Consider the following 21,097-nt stretch of genomic DNA (forward strand, 5'->3'; position numbering starts at 1 on the left):
TAGACCATGAGACCAGATGCTATACTTGCATTATCTTTCCTGATGCCTCTAGTTTTGGCTAAGAATCAAAATAGTTGTTAAGGTTGTCTTAAACTTTCTAAACACATATAATCCAAAGCTGCGTGTGTGAAGTGTCTCCAGAATCTTTTATTGCTGCTTTTAAAATTCCCCGTAGACACTAACCCATACTGTTGCACTCAAACACATTTCTCCACAAAGATTAAAAAGTACTTAAGAATATTTTTTATTCTACTCTGTATCAAGGCCATAGACACACAAAATGTTTGGATCACTTAATAAGTTATAACATTCCATGTTTTCATAGTAAGAACAAGGACATAAATGATCATTTCCTGAGTTTACAGTGCAATGTAAAATTTAATCTGTATTGCTAATCAGACATCTTACAGCATAGAAATGTGATCAAAATGATCATTTGCTTTATCATATCATAAAACACAAGAGCTTATTGTAGAACAGTGATACAGTTTAAATGGTAAGGAACTTTGTGATTCATAACAAAGAATCCTGTATATACTTGTTGCCATGATTGACCTTCCAGGACAAATATCAGTAGTAAAATAAGTTATGGTACAAAATAAAGTCAACAAGGTATCTATAGTGAAGAAACATTTGATTTCATTTAAGAAACTAAAACCTGGATTCTAGTTAACCTATATACAAAAATGTTCTTTTAAAAAACCCTAAGTAATCACAAATTTAGCTAAAACAGTTGAATGACACCTCTTCATTATGCTGTAAAACTATGGATCTCATCTTTGGAAAAGTTCAAATCATGCAGCAACCTGAAAAACAAATAAAAAGCACATGTTTCTTAGGGAAGATGTTTAAAAATAAAGATCGGAGTTTACCATCGTAACCATAGTATTTTTTCATTTTCCCCATTTAGCATGTGTTTTCTAAAACACTCCACAATTATCACTTCTAAAAAATTAACAGTAATTCCTTAATATCATCAAATATCTAGTAAGTGTTCACATTTTCAATTGTCTCATAAATGCCCTAATTTTTTAAAGTTTGTTTGAATCAAGATCCAATTAAAGTCTACTCACTGTGATTGGTTTATATGTCTTTTGGGTATTTTTTGATCTATAACATCCCCTCCATCTCTCTGTCTCTGTCCTGCAATTTATTTGTTGACAAAATCAGATTTTTAAGTGTTGAGTCTCCCACGGTTCTCATTTTGCTGCATCCCTGTGGTTTACTTTAATAATATGTTCCTTTTTCCTTTTATCTCCCAAAATTTAATAATTGGATCGAGAGGCTTAATCAGATACAGGTTCAATTCTTTTTGACAAGACTACTTCATAGTGCTCTCTCATCAGGAGGCACAGAATACCGGCTTGCCTCTCTTTTTGGATGCTCACCACCACTGGTGACGTACGTACACATCTACTAGTTTCATTAGGGACCGAAGTTGGTGACATTCTACTCCTATCATTCTTTATTCGTTTATCAGCCGAGGAATTCTATAAAGAATAACTTCTCCTCATCTATTATGTGGTTATCCAGTAGTATAACTCATACAGAAAAGGCGGAATAAATGCTGGTTTTCTTCCTCTTTATTCACCAGTTTTTGAAGTAAGGACTCGATCCCCTAGCACTCTTATTGTAATTTTCCCCCGCTGAACAGGAGAAGCAGAAATACTGCTTAAGTATAATTCAACTTGGAAAATACTGTAAATGGAGACTGAGATCTTAACAGTAGCTCTGTTTAAAATAGTGCTGAAGGGGACTTCCCTGGCGGTCCAGTGGTTAGGACTCCACGTTTCCACTGCAGGGAGCATGGGTTCGACCCCTGGTTGGGGAGCTAAGATCCTGCAAGCCATGTGGCATGGCCAAAAAAAAAAAAAGGAGGTGAAAAAAAATAAATAAAATGCTGCTGAAAGTAATAAACATTTACTCAGTACTCAACTCTTTGTAGTCACTGTGCTAAGCATTTCACATGCATAAATATCATCACTTATTCCCTTGGATAGGCGAGTGCACTAAAGCTTAGAAGGTTTTGGCCCTAGGACACCTAGCTGATGATTGTAGGATGACCGTAAGTGGTGGAGCTGGGATTCCAACCCCAAGCGGCAGCTTCCGGAGCTGACACACACGTTCAGACAAAGGGACAGGATGGCAGAGGCGTTACGAGGGCCAACGTGGTGCGGCACGCAAGCCTCTCGCCATCTGAACCCAAATAAAGGAGCAAGAGAGAAAACTACCTAGCAAATGTCAGGGTCAGTCACATACCAAACAAGGAAATGCAGGCCATTCAAGGCAGTCATATTTTAAAATCATCTAGAAACCCAATAGTGGCTATATCTAACCAAATATTTTAAAGTGTCATTTTAGAGTTAAATAAGATCAAGGTGATTTTTAAATAAGACAGTCACTACCACTGGTTGTTCTTTGTGCGGAGTTCAACTCTTGGTCTTGGCTTATTTATGTTCTAGTCTCTGGTTTTTGTCTTGCTGTTTGGCTTTCTCTCACTGTGTTATTGATTAATGCTCACCCAGTTGCAGAGAATGATGGAAGATCAAAAGCTACAATGAGATGAACACTGCTTATTATGATATATTTTTAAAAAATTATTATCTATTATGAAGCTTTGGTGGAAGAGGAGGTTGAATCTAGTGTCCCCAAAACTATCTGGCACCAATCTTGTGAAAGTGTCCACACTACCAGCCACTACCAGAGGCCATCAAGAGCTGGCTGTGTCTGACTTTTGTGTTCACATCTAACTCTGTGCATAATCCGGGCCTCCGACACTTCACCTGCATGCAGATTAAACACTTTGTTATTATTTTCTTACGCTGTGACAGACTATTGAAGTGCAGTTTCATATGAATAGGAAGAAATGAGAGCCACGTCAACTGCTGTTTATAGGAGGTCGTCATTTCACAGTGCTGGGATTCTCTCTCCTACCACGTTGCTACTCACTTCATTCCTTGTTCTGTAAATGGCATTGGTCCACAAATGCAGATGAGGACTTTGGACGTGTCTAAACTTCTTTTCAAAAATTCAGAAAGCAGAGCTGGTGAAAGGTATCCCCGTTTGCCATTCCATTCAGAAGTAGGTGCTGAGAGAACAAATTCAAGGTCAAATCTGGAGAAAAGAAACATTTTTTTAAAGTCTATTACATTAAATATATTATGAACATGTTTCCAGTTCACTAACGCATCTTTTTCTCCCCTGGAGAACAAATGAATATATGAAGGTTGACACGCTTGCCAGAAAAGCACTAGAACAGAATGTAAACAAACATTTTGCAAAAACATACAGGTAAATCCACATTTACTAAAGATAAACTTTTGCTACAGATAAGAGAATAATTTGACGTTTTCTATGGAACTCATTAGAAAGAGAGCTCTAAAGGATCTCAGAGAACTCCACATTTTTATTAATAATTCGCTTGTATAAAGCACAGCAAAGAGCAACGACCAGTGACATGTGCATTTTCATCTCTGACTCAAACCCCTCCAATGAGTCCTTGACCCCGATAACCAACGGCCTATCTGACTTCTTACCGTTACTGTCGTCACGGCTTCCACCTTGACTTACAGTACCCCCGTGCCACACCCGATGCCACTGCTGCGAATGGCACAAATCCCGGCAGATTGCGCAAATCCCGGGCAGAAACCCGGGATTGATCTGCCTCACCCTCCACGTCCAAATTCTCCCCAATCCTAGCTCCTAAGTCTGTGCTCTGCTTCTCTCAGCCTCCACTGCCACACCGTGCCTGTTCTCTTTCTCCTTCCGTATGTTTCTACCACGCCCCACTGTTCAGCTTCTCAGCTCAACATCATTTCCAGGGAAGCACAGCAGCCCCACCAGTCTGGAGCCCTTTCGTAATTACACGTGTTGTAGAAATGTTTCCCTTTTCCTCTTCCTTATAGCCTTTCTATCAGGCTGTAAATCTGTGGCCACCAAGATGGTTATTCTAGTAATGTCCACCTTCCCCATTAGACCAGAAACTCCGTGAGAGCAGGGACCATGTTTGCTTGGGTTATCACTGCACCCCTAATGGCCATCACACAGGAGGCACTCAAACACTATGGAGTGAAACATTTCAAAGAAAAGAAAGGGTACAGAATTACAATCAGAAAGAAGCACATCAAACCAAGTCTCACAAGGGAACAACAGACCATTTCTTCCCACAGCTCGGTAATCTGTTAAGTGAACTGCTGATGAACAGCCATAGCAAATTCAAAATTCTAAGCGGTACCTGCTCCCTTTGCTCCATTTTTGCAAACACAATTAGTTCTTATCATTTTCAGTAGCACCAGATCGAATGTGTTTCTACATTTTCCACTTGAGTAATATGTTAATCTCAATCTTAAGAAAACCCTGAAGCGAATAATTTCTCTCGTGAGGTGGCCCTGGGAGCCAAACATCAGAACAGAAGCAAGACACGGCTGCAGCTGGGTAAACGCTCCCAAGAGCGGACGGGCCAGCACAAGCATACAGACCAGCTCAGGGCGCCAGCCGGGGCTACAGAACCCGTCCCAGCTCTCACCAGACCCAGCCTCTAGGGCTTATAGGTCCATCTGTGGAACAAGGTGGGAAAACCATATGCTCTCTTACAATTCTAATATTCTGATTTTATATTTAAAAACCCAACAGAGACGTGTTTTATTTCTTGCCTTCAAGGTTCCCATTTCACTTGAGCAGCAATAGGAACCCACCTTATACAAAACAGTACCCCGAATACTTTCACTAATGTTTTATCCTTCCCAGCGCTTATAATTAAGATAGCATTACATAATTCTGGAATGTGATGTTTGTTTGCTGTTCCATGAGGGCAGAGTCCTTGCCTGTCTTGTTCATACTGTATCCAGGCCTGGCTTGAGGCAAGTGTGCAAAAAATACTTGGTGAATGAATAAAGGAATTTATTTAACAAGAAGCCATATTGGTTAAAAACAAACGCTATACTCAGAAGAACAAAGCCATAGGCTGGCATCTATGAAATTACATATAAAAATGTACGTGAGTTTGTAAGGGCGTTTTTCTGGGAAGAAGGTCTATAACCTCTCATCAGATTATCAAAGGGGACCCAAAAGCAGCTGTGGAACCACTATCTTAAGACATCTCTAATTATACATAGACAACGCAATAAAATGTAGCAATTGCCTTGTTAAATTACGAATAAAAGATAGTCTCCTCTGCCTCTATTTCCAATCAGTCTGTCACTGGAATAAAACTGCTAAGATATATAAATCAATACTGGCGTCCTTTGTCATCTGAAAAAAAATCTTAATTTTCCTTTAGTGAGATGCTTTAAAAAGAAAAAAAGAAAAAAAAAAGCCTATCAGTGGCATGCTTTCTGCAGGCATCTACTAAAGGGTGAAAAGTAACTGTGATCCTTACATAAATGGTATAAATTCCTCATGTAGTTTGTATTTATTCACATATTGGTCCCCTGGGTATACCTTTGGGTCTCTCAATGGAAAAAGTGACCAGGTGGCAGGGATGCAATTTCCAGGGGATTGTTAGGAGGCTGCTATCCTGTTTATCTTCTCCTTCGCAGCACTGGAAAAGAGCTTTCACTGGAGCGGGAGCAATCCCAAGGTAAGGCTCAAGAATACATGAATGAAGGATTTCTTATACCATATCAGGATACAGATGGTTACTGTGGATGGTTGCTTCTGAATTTTTCTGAAGGGCAACTTACTGTCTGAAGCATTTATAGCCTTGAGGCATGAGGGGATGCACTGGCAAACGTCCTGAAACTCCTTTCTGCCCTATGATTTCAGAAGTGCCAGAAAGGACTGGGACTCTTGAAAAGGTTACCTGAAAATAAATTTCGAGAATCCATAAAGTGCAAAGCAACATGAGAGAGAGAAAGAGAGAGAGACAGAGAGAGACAGAGAGAGAGAGAGAGGCCTGCTTCTGATGAATGCCTATGAGGTCTAAATGTCAATGGAAGTAAACAAGCTCGTCCAAAAAAAATTACTTTCAAGTAGGCTGATAAATGACCTGAGATAAAAAAAATCTTGAAATATAAACGTATGCATTCAGTCTAAACCATACGCAGAGCCTGAAGTCATTCAACACCGTATTCCCTCCTCCTCCAGGCAATCAGCTTCCCAGACCCACTCCTTCCTACTTCTTGCACACACATATCCCTGCCTTCCCATTTTCACCGCCACAACTCCAGGTCCGGCCCTTGTATCTCGTGTCTAAGGTGCTGCTCTACTAAGCTTTACCCTCGTCGATCTGGCACAGCATTCTTATACTAGTTCTCCTAAAAGCCCAGACCCAATCTCACAACTTCTTTGCTAAAGCTTCAGTGGCTTGTCACTGCCCACAAAGTAGTATTTCAGAGCATTTGGGGCCCCAGCTTCTCCTGGTTTCTCTAGCTAAAGAAAAATACTAGAATCTAGCAGAAAAACTTGCTATTTGCTCATGGGAAAAACAGCTCACAAAATAAACAGCTAGGGGTTAAAAATATTTCTCAAAGCGAATCTGATTAAACATTTGTGCTCCTCCAAATGTCAGTGGCCGTCCATGAAAACAAAAGGCTAACCTGTCAAATAAGTTTGGGACTACTGGGTTAAAAGAAGTTAAATAGATTTGTTTCGAATTTCTCAAAGCCTTGAATATGCTAAGCTCATATTAAACTTCAAGAAGGTAACATAGTATACATTATTTCTCAAACTTATTTAATCATAGAGCCCTTTAGGGGGAACATATGAAAATTTCAAGGAACACATTCCAAGAAATACACCCCTAGGACTTCCCTGGTGGTGCAGTGGTTAAGAATCTGCCTGCCAATGCAGGGGACACAGGTTCGATCTCTAGTCCGGGAAGATCCCACATGCCATGGAGCAACTAACCCTGTACACCACAACTACTGAGCCTGCGCTCTAGAGCCCGCAAGCCACAAGTGCTGAAGCCCACGTGCCCTAGGGCCTGTGTGCCGCAACTACTGAGCCTGCGTACTGCAACTACTGAAGCCCACGTGCCTACAGCCCATGCTCCGCAAAAAGAGAAGCCACTGCAATGAGAAGCCCACGCACCACAATGAAGAGTAGCCTCCACTTGCCGCAACTAGAGAAAGGTCACACGCAGCAACTAAGACCCAGTGCAGCCAAAACATAAATAAATTTTTAAAAAAACCAAAAAACATTGGGAACTGTATTCAATACCTTGTAATAACCTATAATGGAAAATAACTTAAAAAATATATATCTGAATCAATTTGCTGTTCATCTGAAACTAACACAATATTGTAAATCAACTATACTTCAATTAAAAAAAAACCCAAAAAAACACCACCCCTGGAGGAATATCTGGGAGGAACAGAGAGTGGTATAGGGTCCAGATTAGGGGCCCACATAACTGAGTTGCCTCGCAGGCTGGGGAAAAAGAAAGGCGTTCAAGCACCTTGTTTAACTTACTCGTGCTTCTGGAATCACTGGATTTTGCTGTCTTAAATGGGACTGACACATTGCTGGTCCCCAAACTGACATCAGAATATAGAAAAACTTTACCTTTCGAGAGGCTATTGTCAAAATGGATCAATAGGCCTTGGTACACTTTGACTTAGTGACTCTTCTGGTGAATCTTTATCCTGCATAGTTAGAGAGGTACAGAAAAATTTGTACTCACTATGTCAAACAGTAGAGGGTTGGTTAAATAAATTATGGTATGAACTCAATGACCAAATACAATGCAGCTATGAAAAATCATGGTGTAGTGTGAGTTTTCCCAACTAGCACTACTGGCAGTTTGGGCAGGATCATTCTTTGCTGTCCTGTGCTGTCTTGTGCACTGGAGGCTCTTAACAGTCTCTACCCACTAGGTGCCAGGGGAACCCCTTCCATCAGTTGTTAACGATCAAAAACGTTTCGAGACACAAATGTCCCCTAGGGTGTCAGGGTGTCGGGCAGGGAGAAACAGAATCACTCCAGGTCGAGAGCCACCGGTTGAAAGTATTCTATACATAGAATACACACAATTCACTAAAAATGTAGTTATAAAAAGTATAGTCAGTATGGCTACATTATTTAAAAATACAAAACAAAAATAATGTGTGCATTTAAGCATATAAGTGCGTGCGTGCATGTATGTATGTGTGTGTCTGTGAGAGAGAGAGGGAGAGAAAGAGAGAGAAAGAGAATGGAAAGATACAAACCATAATGTTGTTCCTTGGATGGTAAGATTATGGGTGATCTTTTCCCTTATATATTTTTCTATACAAATATGTATTAATTTTATAAACAGGGGGAAAATAAGCAAATCATCAACTTCTACTATTTATAGAAAAGAATATGCTATTAACTTTACTAAAATAAGGTTATTATCTTCAAACATGACTGCTTTGAAAGGGAAGGAAAATACTTATTATATTTATATATTACAAAATGCCATCCAGAAGTCAATCTCATTGTCAAACTGTCCTGCACCTCAAAAAGAATTCTGCAAAAGCAGAGAACTCACAGCGGGTGCATTCTACTGGGGGAGGGGCGAGTACCAGTGTGTAAGACTGAGTCAACCAGGCCTCATAACACTGCTCAGGAGTCGAGACAGTGATAAGTGAAATTTAATTTGGATTTCAGTTTACATAGTAATTAGCTACACCTGCTGCTGTACATATTTACCTTCTACTGGAGTTAACAGTCAAGTGTAATAAAATATTTGGATAAAATTCAGGCAAGCTAACTTTTTTTTTTCTGTTGAAATTTTATGCTTAATGACATGAAAACTGAATTGAAACAGAAACATCCTGAAAGAGTACAAATGGTCTACCTATCTTCGGCAATTCTGTTAAGTTTAGCAACATGGGAAAATGAAGAGATCCATTCCCTGGATTGCATGAGAAGATAAGCCAACACAATATCCTGTTCCCTGTTATACCCCCATACAGGCGCCTGGGAGACGCTCACAGGAAATTCATGAGTAAATGAATGTTACAAATATGCTAATTCTGGGCGAGGCACCCACGTCTGCTATCCCATGGTCCCCACCCCCAAACAACCCTATGTCGGAGATATTGATGTCCCTGTTCTACAGATGGAAAAACTGAAGCTCCGTCAGATCAAGTGACTTGCCCGAGGTCACAGGTTAATAAGTTTCCATCATACAACGTTTCGAAGAATTTCCTTTGCTAACTATATTATTTGGATAAACTCTGAGGACAAGCACAGCATGCTTGCTGAAAATGAAAATATTAGATAATACACCAGTCTCAGTTTACATTTTTCCTATCCCTACTTGCTCCGCAAAGGATTGAATGGAAAGCTGTGTCCTAATCCTACAGAGAGTAAGGTATTTCATTTGTTTTAACTATAGAACTTACTTTTTTTAATAGTCACAATCCAATAATAATTTAACCAAGGAGATGTGTTCAAGTTTCACATTCTGCCATCAGAAACTTTATTACTAAAACGAGCAGTGACATAGGAGAGTCAAGATGTAGGAAAGGGTGGTTTAACAGATAAAAAAAATTAAGCCTTAAATGTTAACTAAATGACAGATGTGACAAATTAAAACTACCTTATATTAATTCTGAACTTTCACTTTCCTTCTATGTATGGGACTCAACAATTATGCTTTGAATGAACAGTACTACTGACAGCCATCAGTAAACCTTTAAGGCTAGGTTTCTCCTCTATCTGCATAAAACCTGAGAATATGGAAGGTTCCTGATAAATGTTCCAAAGCCACATACATACACAAGGCCTCTGTGTTTCCCAGTGAGGGTCTGACCCCAAGGCCTTTGTATTTTCCAGTGAGGGTCTGACCCCGAGTCTCCAGGGGGCACAGATTATCCGATGCTGGAAGTCAGTGCCAGTAGAGGGCCCCCAGCAAGGAGAGTGTACCTCCAGAAGGTGGAAGGAAAGGGAGGGGGCACAGAGCGCACAGCAGCGGGAGCAGGCAGGTGAGAGCCGGGAGAGAGAGAGGATAGAAGCAGGCCAGAGGCAAAACACTCTCACCTCTCCCAGCAAACTGGAGCGTCTCACTCACTTAGAGCCAGTCACCCAGAAGTGAAAAAAAAGGGGCCTTTCCTCATCCTCAATCCTGCAGCCTATGCAATTCCACCAACCCAAATTATGTGGACCAAGCAAGACAAAACAAAACAAAACACACAGGGGACGTTGTTAAAGGGCAATTCATGTTCAGAAGCTGTCAACACATGCCTTTTCACCAATTCTTTTTTTTTTTTAATTTTTTAAACTTTTTATTTTATATTGGAGTATAGTTGATTAACAACGTTGTGTTAGTTTCAGGTGTAAAACAAAGTGATTCAGTTATATATACACACGTCACTTCTTATGTCGAGTTTAACATCAATGGATAGACTAAGAGTACAATGTCTGTTTGCTGAAATAATAGTAAATGAATTTTTCTTGTACAAGCAAACTATCTTGAAGAATACCATGTCCCAAAACTGCCAGAAATACTTTTTTTAAAAAACCTAGCTAAAAAAGTGTAGCTATGTCTGCTTAAAGTCTTTTAAATGCTTGTTTAGGAAACGGGAGCTCAAACAGTCAATATAAGAACACATGTATACAGAGGTCCTTCATAACAGCAATCCAAATATCTGAGGCAGGGCTTCACAATTTCCAAGCATTTACACTATCTTCTCTAATCCTCACAACAGGCTTATGAAGTAAGTAGGAAAGATGTCATTATTCTATTTTGAAAATAAAGGGACAGGCCCACAGAGCTACGTAATTTTTGAATACAGTTTCAAGCTAGTAAAGGGTAGACTAAAAACCAGAATTTAGGTCTTTAGGCTTTTTGATAAATGCTGCTTCCAATTTTCCACTTTGAAAATTAGTGAAAAAGATACTTGAAAAACCCAGGAATTTGTATTTCTTTAAATTATGCTCTAAATTGCCATGCAACTACTTAAGTATAGTACATATTCTTAGGTTTATGTTTTAAGTATGTAAGAAGAGAAAACACTTCGATGATTAAATTCAGGTCGTCCTTCATTTGTGCAAATTATTTACTAAAAGAGAAAGAGGGGGAGGATGGGAGACAACAGGGAGGAAAGGACTAAAAGGAACCACGGCATCACCTTCGTGAGAATGTTCAGAAAATATTCAGAAGAACTTGGAGCCCCTGGGACAGCTGCATTTCTGAGGTCTTTAACTTTTAAAATGTCTAGAACTTTATCTCCACCATACTGTCATAAACATAAATACTTACGTCAGGTATTTTGTATGACTTATGAAGTTCTGCAATTCTTAGAAATAGTTTTTAATGATTACAAAAATGCTTCAGAAATATGACAGCTTGTCCAATTCATTCTTCTTCCGAAAATTTTGTTTTGAATTTCCAACTGCTTTCATATCTCTTTAAGGGAGATGGGGCATATGCGTGGTTAAATTATCTCACTTCCTTGGACTGTGCTAGGGCTCTTTTTTCAATGAAACAAATTGCCACCTTGCTGTCCTTGCTGCCTCATCTTACCACTGAATTCAGCCTGACTCAGACTTTTTTCTATTACCTATACCAGCATTTCCCAAAGTGTGTACTGAGGACCACTAGTGATATTTAATACGTGTTAATGTAAACGAACAAAAATGAAGAGAATCTTGCTAAACAATGCAGAAGGAATCCCCTTCTTGGAAAGTCACAAGGGACATTGGCATAGTAAAGGCTCTAAGAAATCCTGTAGTAAAAAAACATGTTTATTTTTGCTTAACCTATCTCACCAGATTTATTTGATCTGTCCCCATTATAACAAGAAAATCTTGAATTACCAAATTGGCTACATTGGATCATTTTCAATGAAACCTAACTCAGTATAAACAACATAACATAAACATAAAGCTCAGTACATATTTTATTGATACATATTTGATGTCACATTGACCTTATCAAACTATTTCTTTGGGGGAGGTGTACTAACATTACTTACATTTAGTTTTTTGGGTTTTTTTTAAAAGAGAATTAGTGATTATTTTTGTTCTAAGGAGTTCCTGGTCAGTTAAAAACTCCAACCAAAGGAGGCAGGGTATCAACTGACTAAACCTGTATGAATATTTAAAAACAAAGCTAATACCACTTTTATACCTTTTATCCTTAAATGCTAATTTCTCCAATTGGCTTCTCCAAATTATGTCATCCTCTGTTTTATTGAAGAACATCAGCTTCACTTTCCTTAAAAGAAAAAACAACAACAACTCAAAAAGTACTATTTCGATTATAGAATTAAAAATATGCATGAATGGAAAGTCTAAAAGTGAACTAGTGTGAATGTTTTTTTAATGCCAATTAGGTAACCAAAAATATCAAAAATAAAGGAATCAAGTAAATAAAACAGCTTGGAGTGGAGGAAGAAGAGTGAGAAATGACGACTGAGGGATAACATGTCTGTTGAGGTCCACTAAGTATTTAATCGATTTAGAATACCTTCTACTAATCTAGCAGTCTTACAAGGGGTAGTAATTAAAGACAAAATGACATACCTGAGACTGGGTATATTAGTCAAGGCATAACTCAGTACTTTAACCATTGGTGTGAAGCCTGTTCCCGCTGCCAATAAAAAGAGATCTTCCAATTCTTGGAACTGGGATATTTTAAAATTGCCCTCGGGATTGCTTACAGAAACATAATCTCCTAAACAATGAAATATACATAAAATCAGGAAAAACAAAAACTGAGACCGTTAACCTAGCTGAATTAAGAACACTAGGAGAAACAGGATGCATAATTATCAGACTACATCTCAGTTTTTAAGGAATGTAAGGTGTTTTGAGAATACTCATTAGGCTCCCAAGTATGTCATTATACTCAAATTATCATTATAATCACATTAATAATGAGATTTCATTATACTCATTTCCAAATATTATTTTCCCAAATCAACTGGAGTCTCTAACATACAAACTACTGCCAAATATTTAACTATAAATTATCAATAAAGGCTTGATCGCTAAACAAAACTAGGCACTTCAAAAGCAGAGTCCGAGTCTTGTACAGTATAGGGTGGAAAATACACTTACATACTGATTCTTAACCACAGTAATAAGCGTAGCAGGAGAGAAAATTGAAATAGAAATGTATTCTAATATCTTATGTTGTTAGTAAATGTGCTAACTTTGCCTCCATCAAACCTCTGAAAATACTTATCAATTAAAACAAGAGCTGTTCTGCATTTAATTCCCATAAAGACAAAGCAAGATCAGAAACCGTACCTGGGGCATGCTCCTTCCAAATTTTCAATCAAAACAGTTGAATAAACCCTTTTCTGCTGTGCAGTTGATATAATCGCTATGTACCACTCATATAAGAGAACTGTCTTTAGGACATTTCAGAAATTTTCAGTGTTAACTTTAAAAATAAAAAATAAAGCTGACCATATTTTAAAAACAATTTCAAATGCTCTGGTTTATTTTTAAATGTTTGGATGCTCCTAATTTTTCCCTTTTTTGTCCATGGCAGGATAGTCAGAATGTTGTAGTAATTGATGAGCTAAACATTAGAAAGTAACAGAAGATCCTTGTTATAGTTTGAAAGGGACCATAAGATCAGAACATCCTCAGGAAAAAGTCAGCTGGTTGTTCACTAAAGCAGCCTCACAGAATGATATTAACTTGATAACTTTTGTCCACAGTCCAGTCCTTCCAATGTCATAAAATTAATTAGACTCAGGCAAGGACTTGATGCTAATCAAGTTCACAAGAGATTAAATAAAGCACACATGCCAGAATGGCAATGGATTTTCAGCCTGACTACCTGCATCTAGTGACCTGAGCATTACATGCCCCATCCAGGGCATCTCATTCCCAGTATTGGAAGACCAAATATTTGGAACATTTGGAAGGGCAAAATAATCGTTTAAAAGTTGCTTGATGAACATGGAATTGAAACAAAGAAGTGGGTAATTTTATAGGATAGCTCACATAGGCCATAATGAGACTTCATGAGTTACCACTGCCATGCCAGTGTACAACCCTCTAAGTGGTACCAGTACCTGTGCCATGACTAGTTCCCCTAGATGAAGTTGAAACAACACTGATCTTGCTATTTTGGCTTTCCTTTCCCAAGCTCTATGCTGACTCTCCACCCTGCTCTCTGCTACACAATCTCTATGGATAGGTTATAATACCATCAGTTAAGTTTCCACCTGCCATATTACAATCATGTTGTCAGTCCTTCACAAGGTGATATCACCTTCACTAGATCTGTAGGTACTCCAAAATTCTTTAGGTTCACATTTATGGTCAATATTTTCATTTATGTAACCACAGATGACTCATCACATCTATTATATGTAGACTGCTGAGCTTAACTTTCAGACAGCAACAAATTTTCTCTATTTCCAAATGTTAGTGGTCTACTTCACTCGATATTACTGCTAATAGTGTCTTAAAAGGGGAAGAGCTCTTTTATTGTTAGGCAAAAGGCAGTGAAAAGTTGAAGACACAGAAAAAGGAGTAGAAACAGGAAGGGGGAGGGTGTCTCTAAATATTAGTAGATTTCATTATAGTCCCTTTATTAATTCTTTCAAAGTACTTTTACTGAGAGCCTGTTATGCGCTAACTGCCCTGCTGGGTATGGAAAACACAAAGATAAGACATATCTATCCTTAAACTCAAAGTCCTGTAAAGAAGGAATATTATTTATTCTTATCCTAGATCAATGAACAAAGTGTTAGTTACCGAGGGGTTCAGAAGAGGAGGGAGGCTTCATAAAGTAAGTGATATTTTAAAAAAATATTTTAAAAAAGGTACTTGACAGGTAGACAGAGGCATTCTAAAAAACTCAAGCACCTAAGAATGAGGACGACAAACTTCTGGACTGATTAAGTCCTCTTCGTGGCCTGCGAAGACTTGGATGCTTTTTCCAGCTTCACCTCTCACTATACAAAATACTTGTGCTACTCAGGTAATGGAGACCCATCCAAGGTGTCAAAGCTGCAGAGCAACATGATTAAATCTATCATCAAGGCAGTATGGAAAAAGAACTGGAAAATGCAGATTAATAGAAAGATACCAGTTAGAGGCAACTGAGAGAGACCAATTACAGATTAAGAGAGAAATGATGAAGGCTTGATCTAAGAAGGTGGCAGAAGGGATAGAAAGGAAAGATTAAAAAGTCAGTGAGCGGTAGACTCAATAAAACTTAGTGACTGACTGGATTGGGAGGGAGAAAATGGGAAGACTCAGGGACGACTCGAGTCTCCAGATTGGGTCGAGGATGAACAGTGATGCTGCAAATAACAGATGAAGAATATGGAAGCAAGGATAGGTTGGTGGGACTAAGAGAACACGACTTTGGTTGCAGACATGATGAGTTTAAGATATGTGACAGACTCCCACAGGGAAATAACTAAAAGAAAGTGTAACTTGTGATCCAATCCAGAACACAATCTAGGTTAAAAAAATACATACTAACCAATCTGAAGATGATCAAGCTCTGGTGTGAAGAGTCCAGCAGGGTAGATTTTGATCAAAAAGTAGATGTATTTATTGTTGGGAAGAACTGGTTCCTTGAACTCTGAGAATAAGGAATCAGATACAGGTGTATATGGCTTCACAATTTCAGTACCTGGAAAAAGTCACAACAAAGAAATTCAAATCTGAAAATCTAAATGAAGCTGAAGCATACAAATTTTATGATGCTATCAGTATATATTTAAAACTGTACACTTAATGTGAACTTAATTCTATGTTCTATATGTATGTAGTACATGTATATATACCCTAAACCTATGTGTGCTGAGATAATTTTAACAAATCAGTAATCTACCCATAATATAAATAACCTGTTTTTATTAAGCGTGGCATAAGGTGATGGGGTTTTATGTTAATAAACTTAGACAACCATCTACACCATCAGCATGTAAGCTTTGTAATAGGCCACAACAAAAATGGCATTAAAAGTTTATACAGAGATGCAAGAAGGTACTTGCATAATAATTTTAATTATACACCAAATTTTTAAAAAATTTTATTTTATTTTATTTATTTATTTATTTTTGGCCTCACCACATGGCATGCGGGATCTTAGTTCTCCGATCAGGGACCAAACCCGTGCCCCCTGAAGTGGAAGCACGCAGTCTTAACCACTGGACCACCAGGGAAGTCCCCATACACCAAATTTTTAACAATGGATACCGACGGCCAGTGGGATCATCTGAGTTCCAGGAAGGGAAGAATTTCACTTTTTACTTTATATATTTCAAATTGTTTTAACAATTTAATATTTTATATATTACTTTCGTAACTGAAAAGAATGTTAATCCAACTACTTCTAAGAATATAATAAAAAACAGGGTAAAATTAATCAGAAGTCATATTTTAGCTAGCCAAATTCCAAAGAAAGAGGAGTCACCACATATTTGAAAGACCAAAATTTTACACATGGTTCCACCACATATACAAAAATTAATCTATGTGTAAATTATAAGACATTGACAATAACCACACTGGGGGAGATACCAGCTATTGAATGATAACGTGGCATTAGTGATGATGGAGAGAAAAACTGAATAGTGCCGTCATAATAAACCATATTCACCAAATCCTGGCTGGTAGTCTGTGAGGCTGATTGCTGGAAAGGCTAGGAGTGTTATCTTCTGCAGTTTCAAAAGACTAAGAAGATGTTAGACATCGGTAAGAAAGGTATTTAAAACAAGTAAATGAGGTAATTTCAGGACGAAAATGAGGGGAAAAGAATTTACACAGTAAGGAATATGTTTACAGAGCTTCTTATACTAGTGGCACATGCAAGGAAATCATTTATAATCATCCACTCATTTTCAGCTTTATAAATTCAACTTCCTAAATGACAGACCCGTAAGTGGCTAAATAAGAGACGTTAGTGTGTGTTTCTGGCAGTTGTCTTCACGGAAGACCATCTGTGTGCTCCCTCACCTCTTTCCTTTAAGGCTTTGTTAGTAATAAATTACAGTGCTGGTGGCACTACCTCTGTGACTAGTGATAACTTCTTTGTTCAAAGAGTGATGCAGCACAGCTATAGTTCCCACATTCAGGATCACTGCATCCACAAACCTAGAATCTGGCTATCAATAAGTCTAGCTGCCCAGAAACATTTTATTTATAACCTAAATGGGAGCTTCCTCGAGAGATTAGTACTGATTCCGAACTGCTTATAGAAGAAGAAAATGTTTCCACCAAGCCTCTGCTTGCCTTACCTGTAATAGTTAGCTTGAAGTAAACATGTTGCCCAGTTGGCACCTGAAGATGTGTGCTTGGTGGCAGCATCAAGCAGAAAAGCTTCGTATCATGAGTCACATCTTCCTTGGAAATTAACCGGCACTTTCTGTAGTACAAACCTAGAAAGTGATTCATTTTCTCTTAGTGATGAATAAATTAAATAAGAAGTACTCTCAGACCTACCACGCAAAAACACAGGCTCAGCTTTTGCTCTTTAGTGAGCTTGAGTTTCACTAACAGGCCTATGACATTTTAAAAATTCGTCAGTATTTTGAAAATCTTATAATGTTAGTTTTTTCCATTTTATTTCCTGCGATATCCATTTTCTAAAACCTGTAAGTACTTCTGTCATTTGAAAAATAAGCTCTATAAAATGAGTGTTATTTCCTCATGTCTGTCGTTATAGCGTGTTAAAACCATTATAGCCTAAGAAATTGAAGTCTAGTTTATTTCTTCTTAAATTTACTTTTTAAACTAATTCCATCTTTTAAGCCTGTAACAGCTATATAATTAAATTGTATATGTGAAAAACACTTGATAATCAACAAAGCTCATTCTAAATTCTTTTCTTACAGAATGGAAAAGTCCTGAAACTCAAATATTTAAGGTTTAACAATACCAGCACTATTCAATAACTTAGAAATATTTCTTGGATAAAGGCAGGAAAAATATACATTCTTGTGTCTCTGTATATATGTATTATATATACACAAACAAAATTCATATGCATATGAATTATAGAACATTTCAATGGTCAAAATATGATTAAAACAAAAAATAAACTTAGGTTTAAGGGTGTAAGTTCTGATTATCTGGAAAATTAATTTAAGTGAAAAACTGAAGATGCCAAGTTTGTGGTACTAAAATACAAATAAACAAAAGGAATCAAGTATTTCTATAAATACGGGAAATATTTGAAATTAATACCCTAAGCTCAGGAAATATTACTTGTATACAGAGCAAAATAATACCACTTGGATTGGAAGATCTTGTTACAGAAGTTCTGAAAGCATGAACATTTTCACTTGTAAATTTTCTTTCGGATGTAAACAGCATGCCAGAGTAGACTTTGTTTCAAAATTTCCTTTTGTAAAACAGCATTTACAGAGATGTCAGGAATTAATCCTAATAAAACATCTTATTATCCTAATTATGCTCTTTTTTTTTAACCTAAAAATATTTAAGTAGGTGCAGAAAGATTTACTCCAGACCTTAGGATGTGAAGGTCCTACGTCGAATCATCAATGGTTAGTGGAAAACTAAAATTCACATAGAATCCTAAGAAATCATTTTGGCCACAGTTTCACCCAATTCTCTTCTTCCCTTGTCCCTTTTGCTCCCAAAGACCCTGGTCACTAAATCTTTCCATCTGTCGCCATGGTAGCTCAGTATGCACATAAACTTAAGAGTGCATCGTTGCCAAGGCAAAGCTTAGACCAGATTACAGCTAAGGGTACCGTCCCAGAGCTATCCCGGAAGGCCTAATCCAGTACTGGACCGACGAAGGATCAAAGGACCTAGGCTCACCCCCAAGAAGAAATGAAGGTTCAAACGATCTCCTTATTCCTTCCTCTAGACCTTCCTGGGACCCAGAGTGGTAATACAATATGAGACCCCCATCTATATGTCTAAATACGTGAAAGTTATAAATCAGACAAATAACTGCTAAATAAAATATGTTCTACGCTGTACCGTGAAATATACTTTCATAATGTCCTAGAAGGCTAGGCTCGAATTCAGGATTCTTGAACTCCTCAGAGTTCCGCGCAGGAAGATGGTGGAGGGATGAGAGCTGCACCCCCTTGACTGCCTATGGCCTGACCCCCCTCTTCTCAGCCCCACTGTCTGACCCTGAGTGGAGCCCTGTGCAGGTGTGGGCGCACCAGCCCATATGTTAAGGCTCAACTACTTGCTCTCTCCATAAACAGCCTTGGCCACTTCTTGGACAGAAGCGGATCTGGGGCCATTTGGGCAGGGAATTCTGGGGTTCCAGATACCTGGAGTGCAGTGGTGAAGGAAAGCGCCTGAACTCCAGGTGGATGATTCTTCACCTTGCACACTCCTCATCCTGTGGGAGCCGTGCGGCTGGAGGAGAGCCCTTGTGTTTTCCTCCAAGCACGGAGTCCAGGGCAGGTGCCCCGCCTGACAATTTCACCTCTAGCCTTTACCAGAAAGGATTTGCTAGAGTAAGTATGCACCTCTTTGACTATACTTAAAACACAAGGAAACTCTGGGTTCCAGTGATTGACTGGCTTTCCTTGTTAGAGAATTAACACAGTATTCCGGCTATTTAACACCACTGAGATAATTTCAACATCTTACCGATAAAATAATAAAACTGCCATAATTTCACAAGGACGTGCTAACAATAGGGTCTAAAAGTCTTATGGAAAATTTAAGAATGTTTTCGTCTTTCAGTTGCACTGAGGAGAGAAGCGTCACAGGCATGGGCCTGAAAAATGGGGGAAAAGGAGTACAAAGCAGATGCACTGACGACTTCAGTCTGGATAATGCCTGTATTGAAGTGTCAGGTTTTTGGTTTTATAAGCATAATTATACAAGAAAATGAGAAACTGAAAATAAATATGAGATGGTGAAACAAAAACATAAGACAGAAAACTGTCTGCCCAGAAACCTCACTTCTTTTTTTTTTAATCTTTATTTTTTTATTGAAGTATAGTTGATCTTCAATGTTTCAGGTGTACAGCAAAGTGATTCAGTTATACACACACACACACACACACACACACACACACACACACAAAAACACACATTCTTTTTCAGGATCTTTTCCATTATAGGTTATTACAAGATATTGAATATATTTCCCTATGCTATGTAGTAGAGGTCCTTGTTGTTTACCTATTTTATATACAGTAGTGTGTATCTGTTAATCCCACATTAACTTCTTTTAATAACATACATATAATATTGAGGCATTCGGCGTGACACTGAAATGCTGAGGATAATATGATAATTTGGGTATCCTTTTTTCTTCTTGTTGAAAAGAAACTATAGCTTTCCTTCTAAAGAGTAGACTTTCACAGGCTAAAATAAAGACAAAGCTCAGTGGGAGAGAGACGTGAAAGAGAGCACTGGACTGGGAGTCCATACTGCCTTCACCCTGTCCTGCAGCTCCTTCTTGCTCCTAGTACACTTTTTGTTTTTCTGGCCATGTTACACGGCATGCAGAACCTTAGTTCCCACACCAGGGATGGAACCTGTGCCCGCTGCAGTGGAAGTGCAGAGTCCTAACCACCCGAATTCCCCCTAGTACACTTTTTTTTTTTTCTAATAAGTTTCTTAGTGGCTTTAGAGGAAACATCTGAATTATTGCATTGATGAAACATTTTACTTTTTTAAAAAAATTTATTTATTTATTTTTGACTGTGTTGGGTCTTTGTTTCTGTGTGAGGGCTTTCTCTAGTTGCGGCAAGCGGGGGTCACTCTTCATCGCAGTGCGCGGGCCTCTCACTATCGCGGTCTCTCCCGTTGCGGAGCACAGGCTCCAGACGCGCAGGCTCAGTAGTTGTGGCTCTCGGGCCTAGTTGCTCCGCGGCATGTGGGATCTTCCCAGACCAGGGCTCGAACCCGTGTCCCCTGCATTGGCAGGCAGACTCTCAACCACTGCGCCACCAGGGAAGCCCCCCCCCCCCAGTACACTATTAAAGCACCTATCCACTCTCATTTTCCCTGCTGGAAGCAGGGGCTTACAGAAGTTAAACAGCTTGCCCAAGATCACAGAGTCGCTTGAGAAGATGTGGATGGGGCAACAAGTTATGAGAGCTTCTCGCCTCAACTGATAGGCCTTGTTCAAAAAGTTTGAGAATCATCGTTCTAGAACAGTACATCATTCTTTAGCATCTTCCTCCTTATTTTGACCACATCAGCTCAAGCATAAATGTTTATAGATTATCCCTCCACCCTTTACAACTCCCTACTAACT

General features: G+C 38.6%; 1 protein-coding gene across 3 annotated transcripts in view; it reads right to left on the reverse strand.

The window, feature by feature from the left end:
* Positions 1-220: 220 nt before the first annotated feature.
* LOC103002221 (cytochrome b5 reductase 4) overlaps positions 221-21,097 on the reverse strand; it is an 85,173-nt gene continuing 64,296 nt past the window's right edge. For 2 of the 3 annotated variants that reach the window (XM_057527943.1, XM_057527942.1), the window contains 6 exons: positions 17,130-17,270; positions 15,368-15,520; positions 12,436-12,586; positions 12,041-12,127; positions 2,950-3,114; positions 221-806 (listed from right to left, as the gene is read on the reverse strand). In XM_057527943.1, coding sequence (XP_057383926.1) covers positions 752-806; positions 2,950-3,114; positions 12,041-12,127; positions 12,436-12,586; positions 15,368-15,520; positions 17,130-17,270 — 752 coding nt within the window. In that variant the 3' untranslated portion in view covers positions 221-751. Of the gene's footprint in view, positions 807-2,949; positions 3,115-12,040; positions 12,128-12,435; positions 12,587-15,367; positions 15,521-17,129; positions 17,271-21,097 lie in introns of those variants that run through there. The other variant, XM_057527944.1, reaches the window with a different exon arrangement.

Source organism: Balaenoptera acutorostrata, chromosome 14 (assembly GCF_949987535.1).
Source record: "Balaenoptera acutorostrata chromosome 14, mBalAcu1.1, whole genome shotgun sequence".
In the NCBI taxonomy this organism is placed as follows: Eukaryota; Metazoa; Chordata; class Mammalia; order Artiodactyla; family Balaenopteridae; genus Balaenoptera; species Balaenoptera acutorostrata.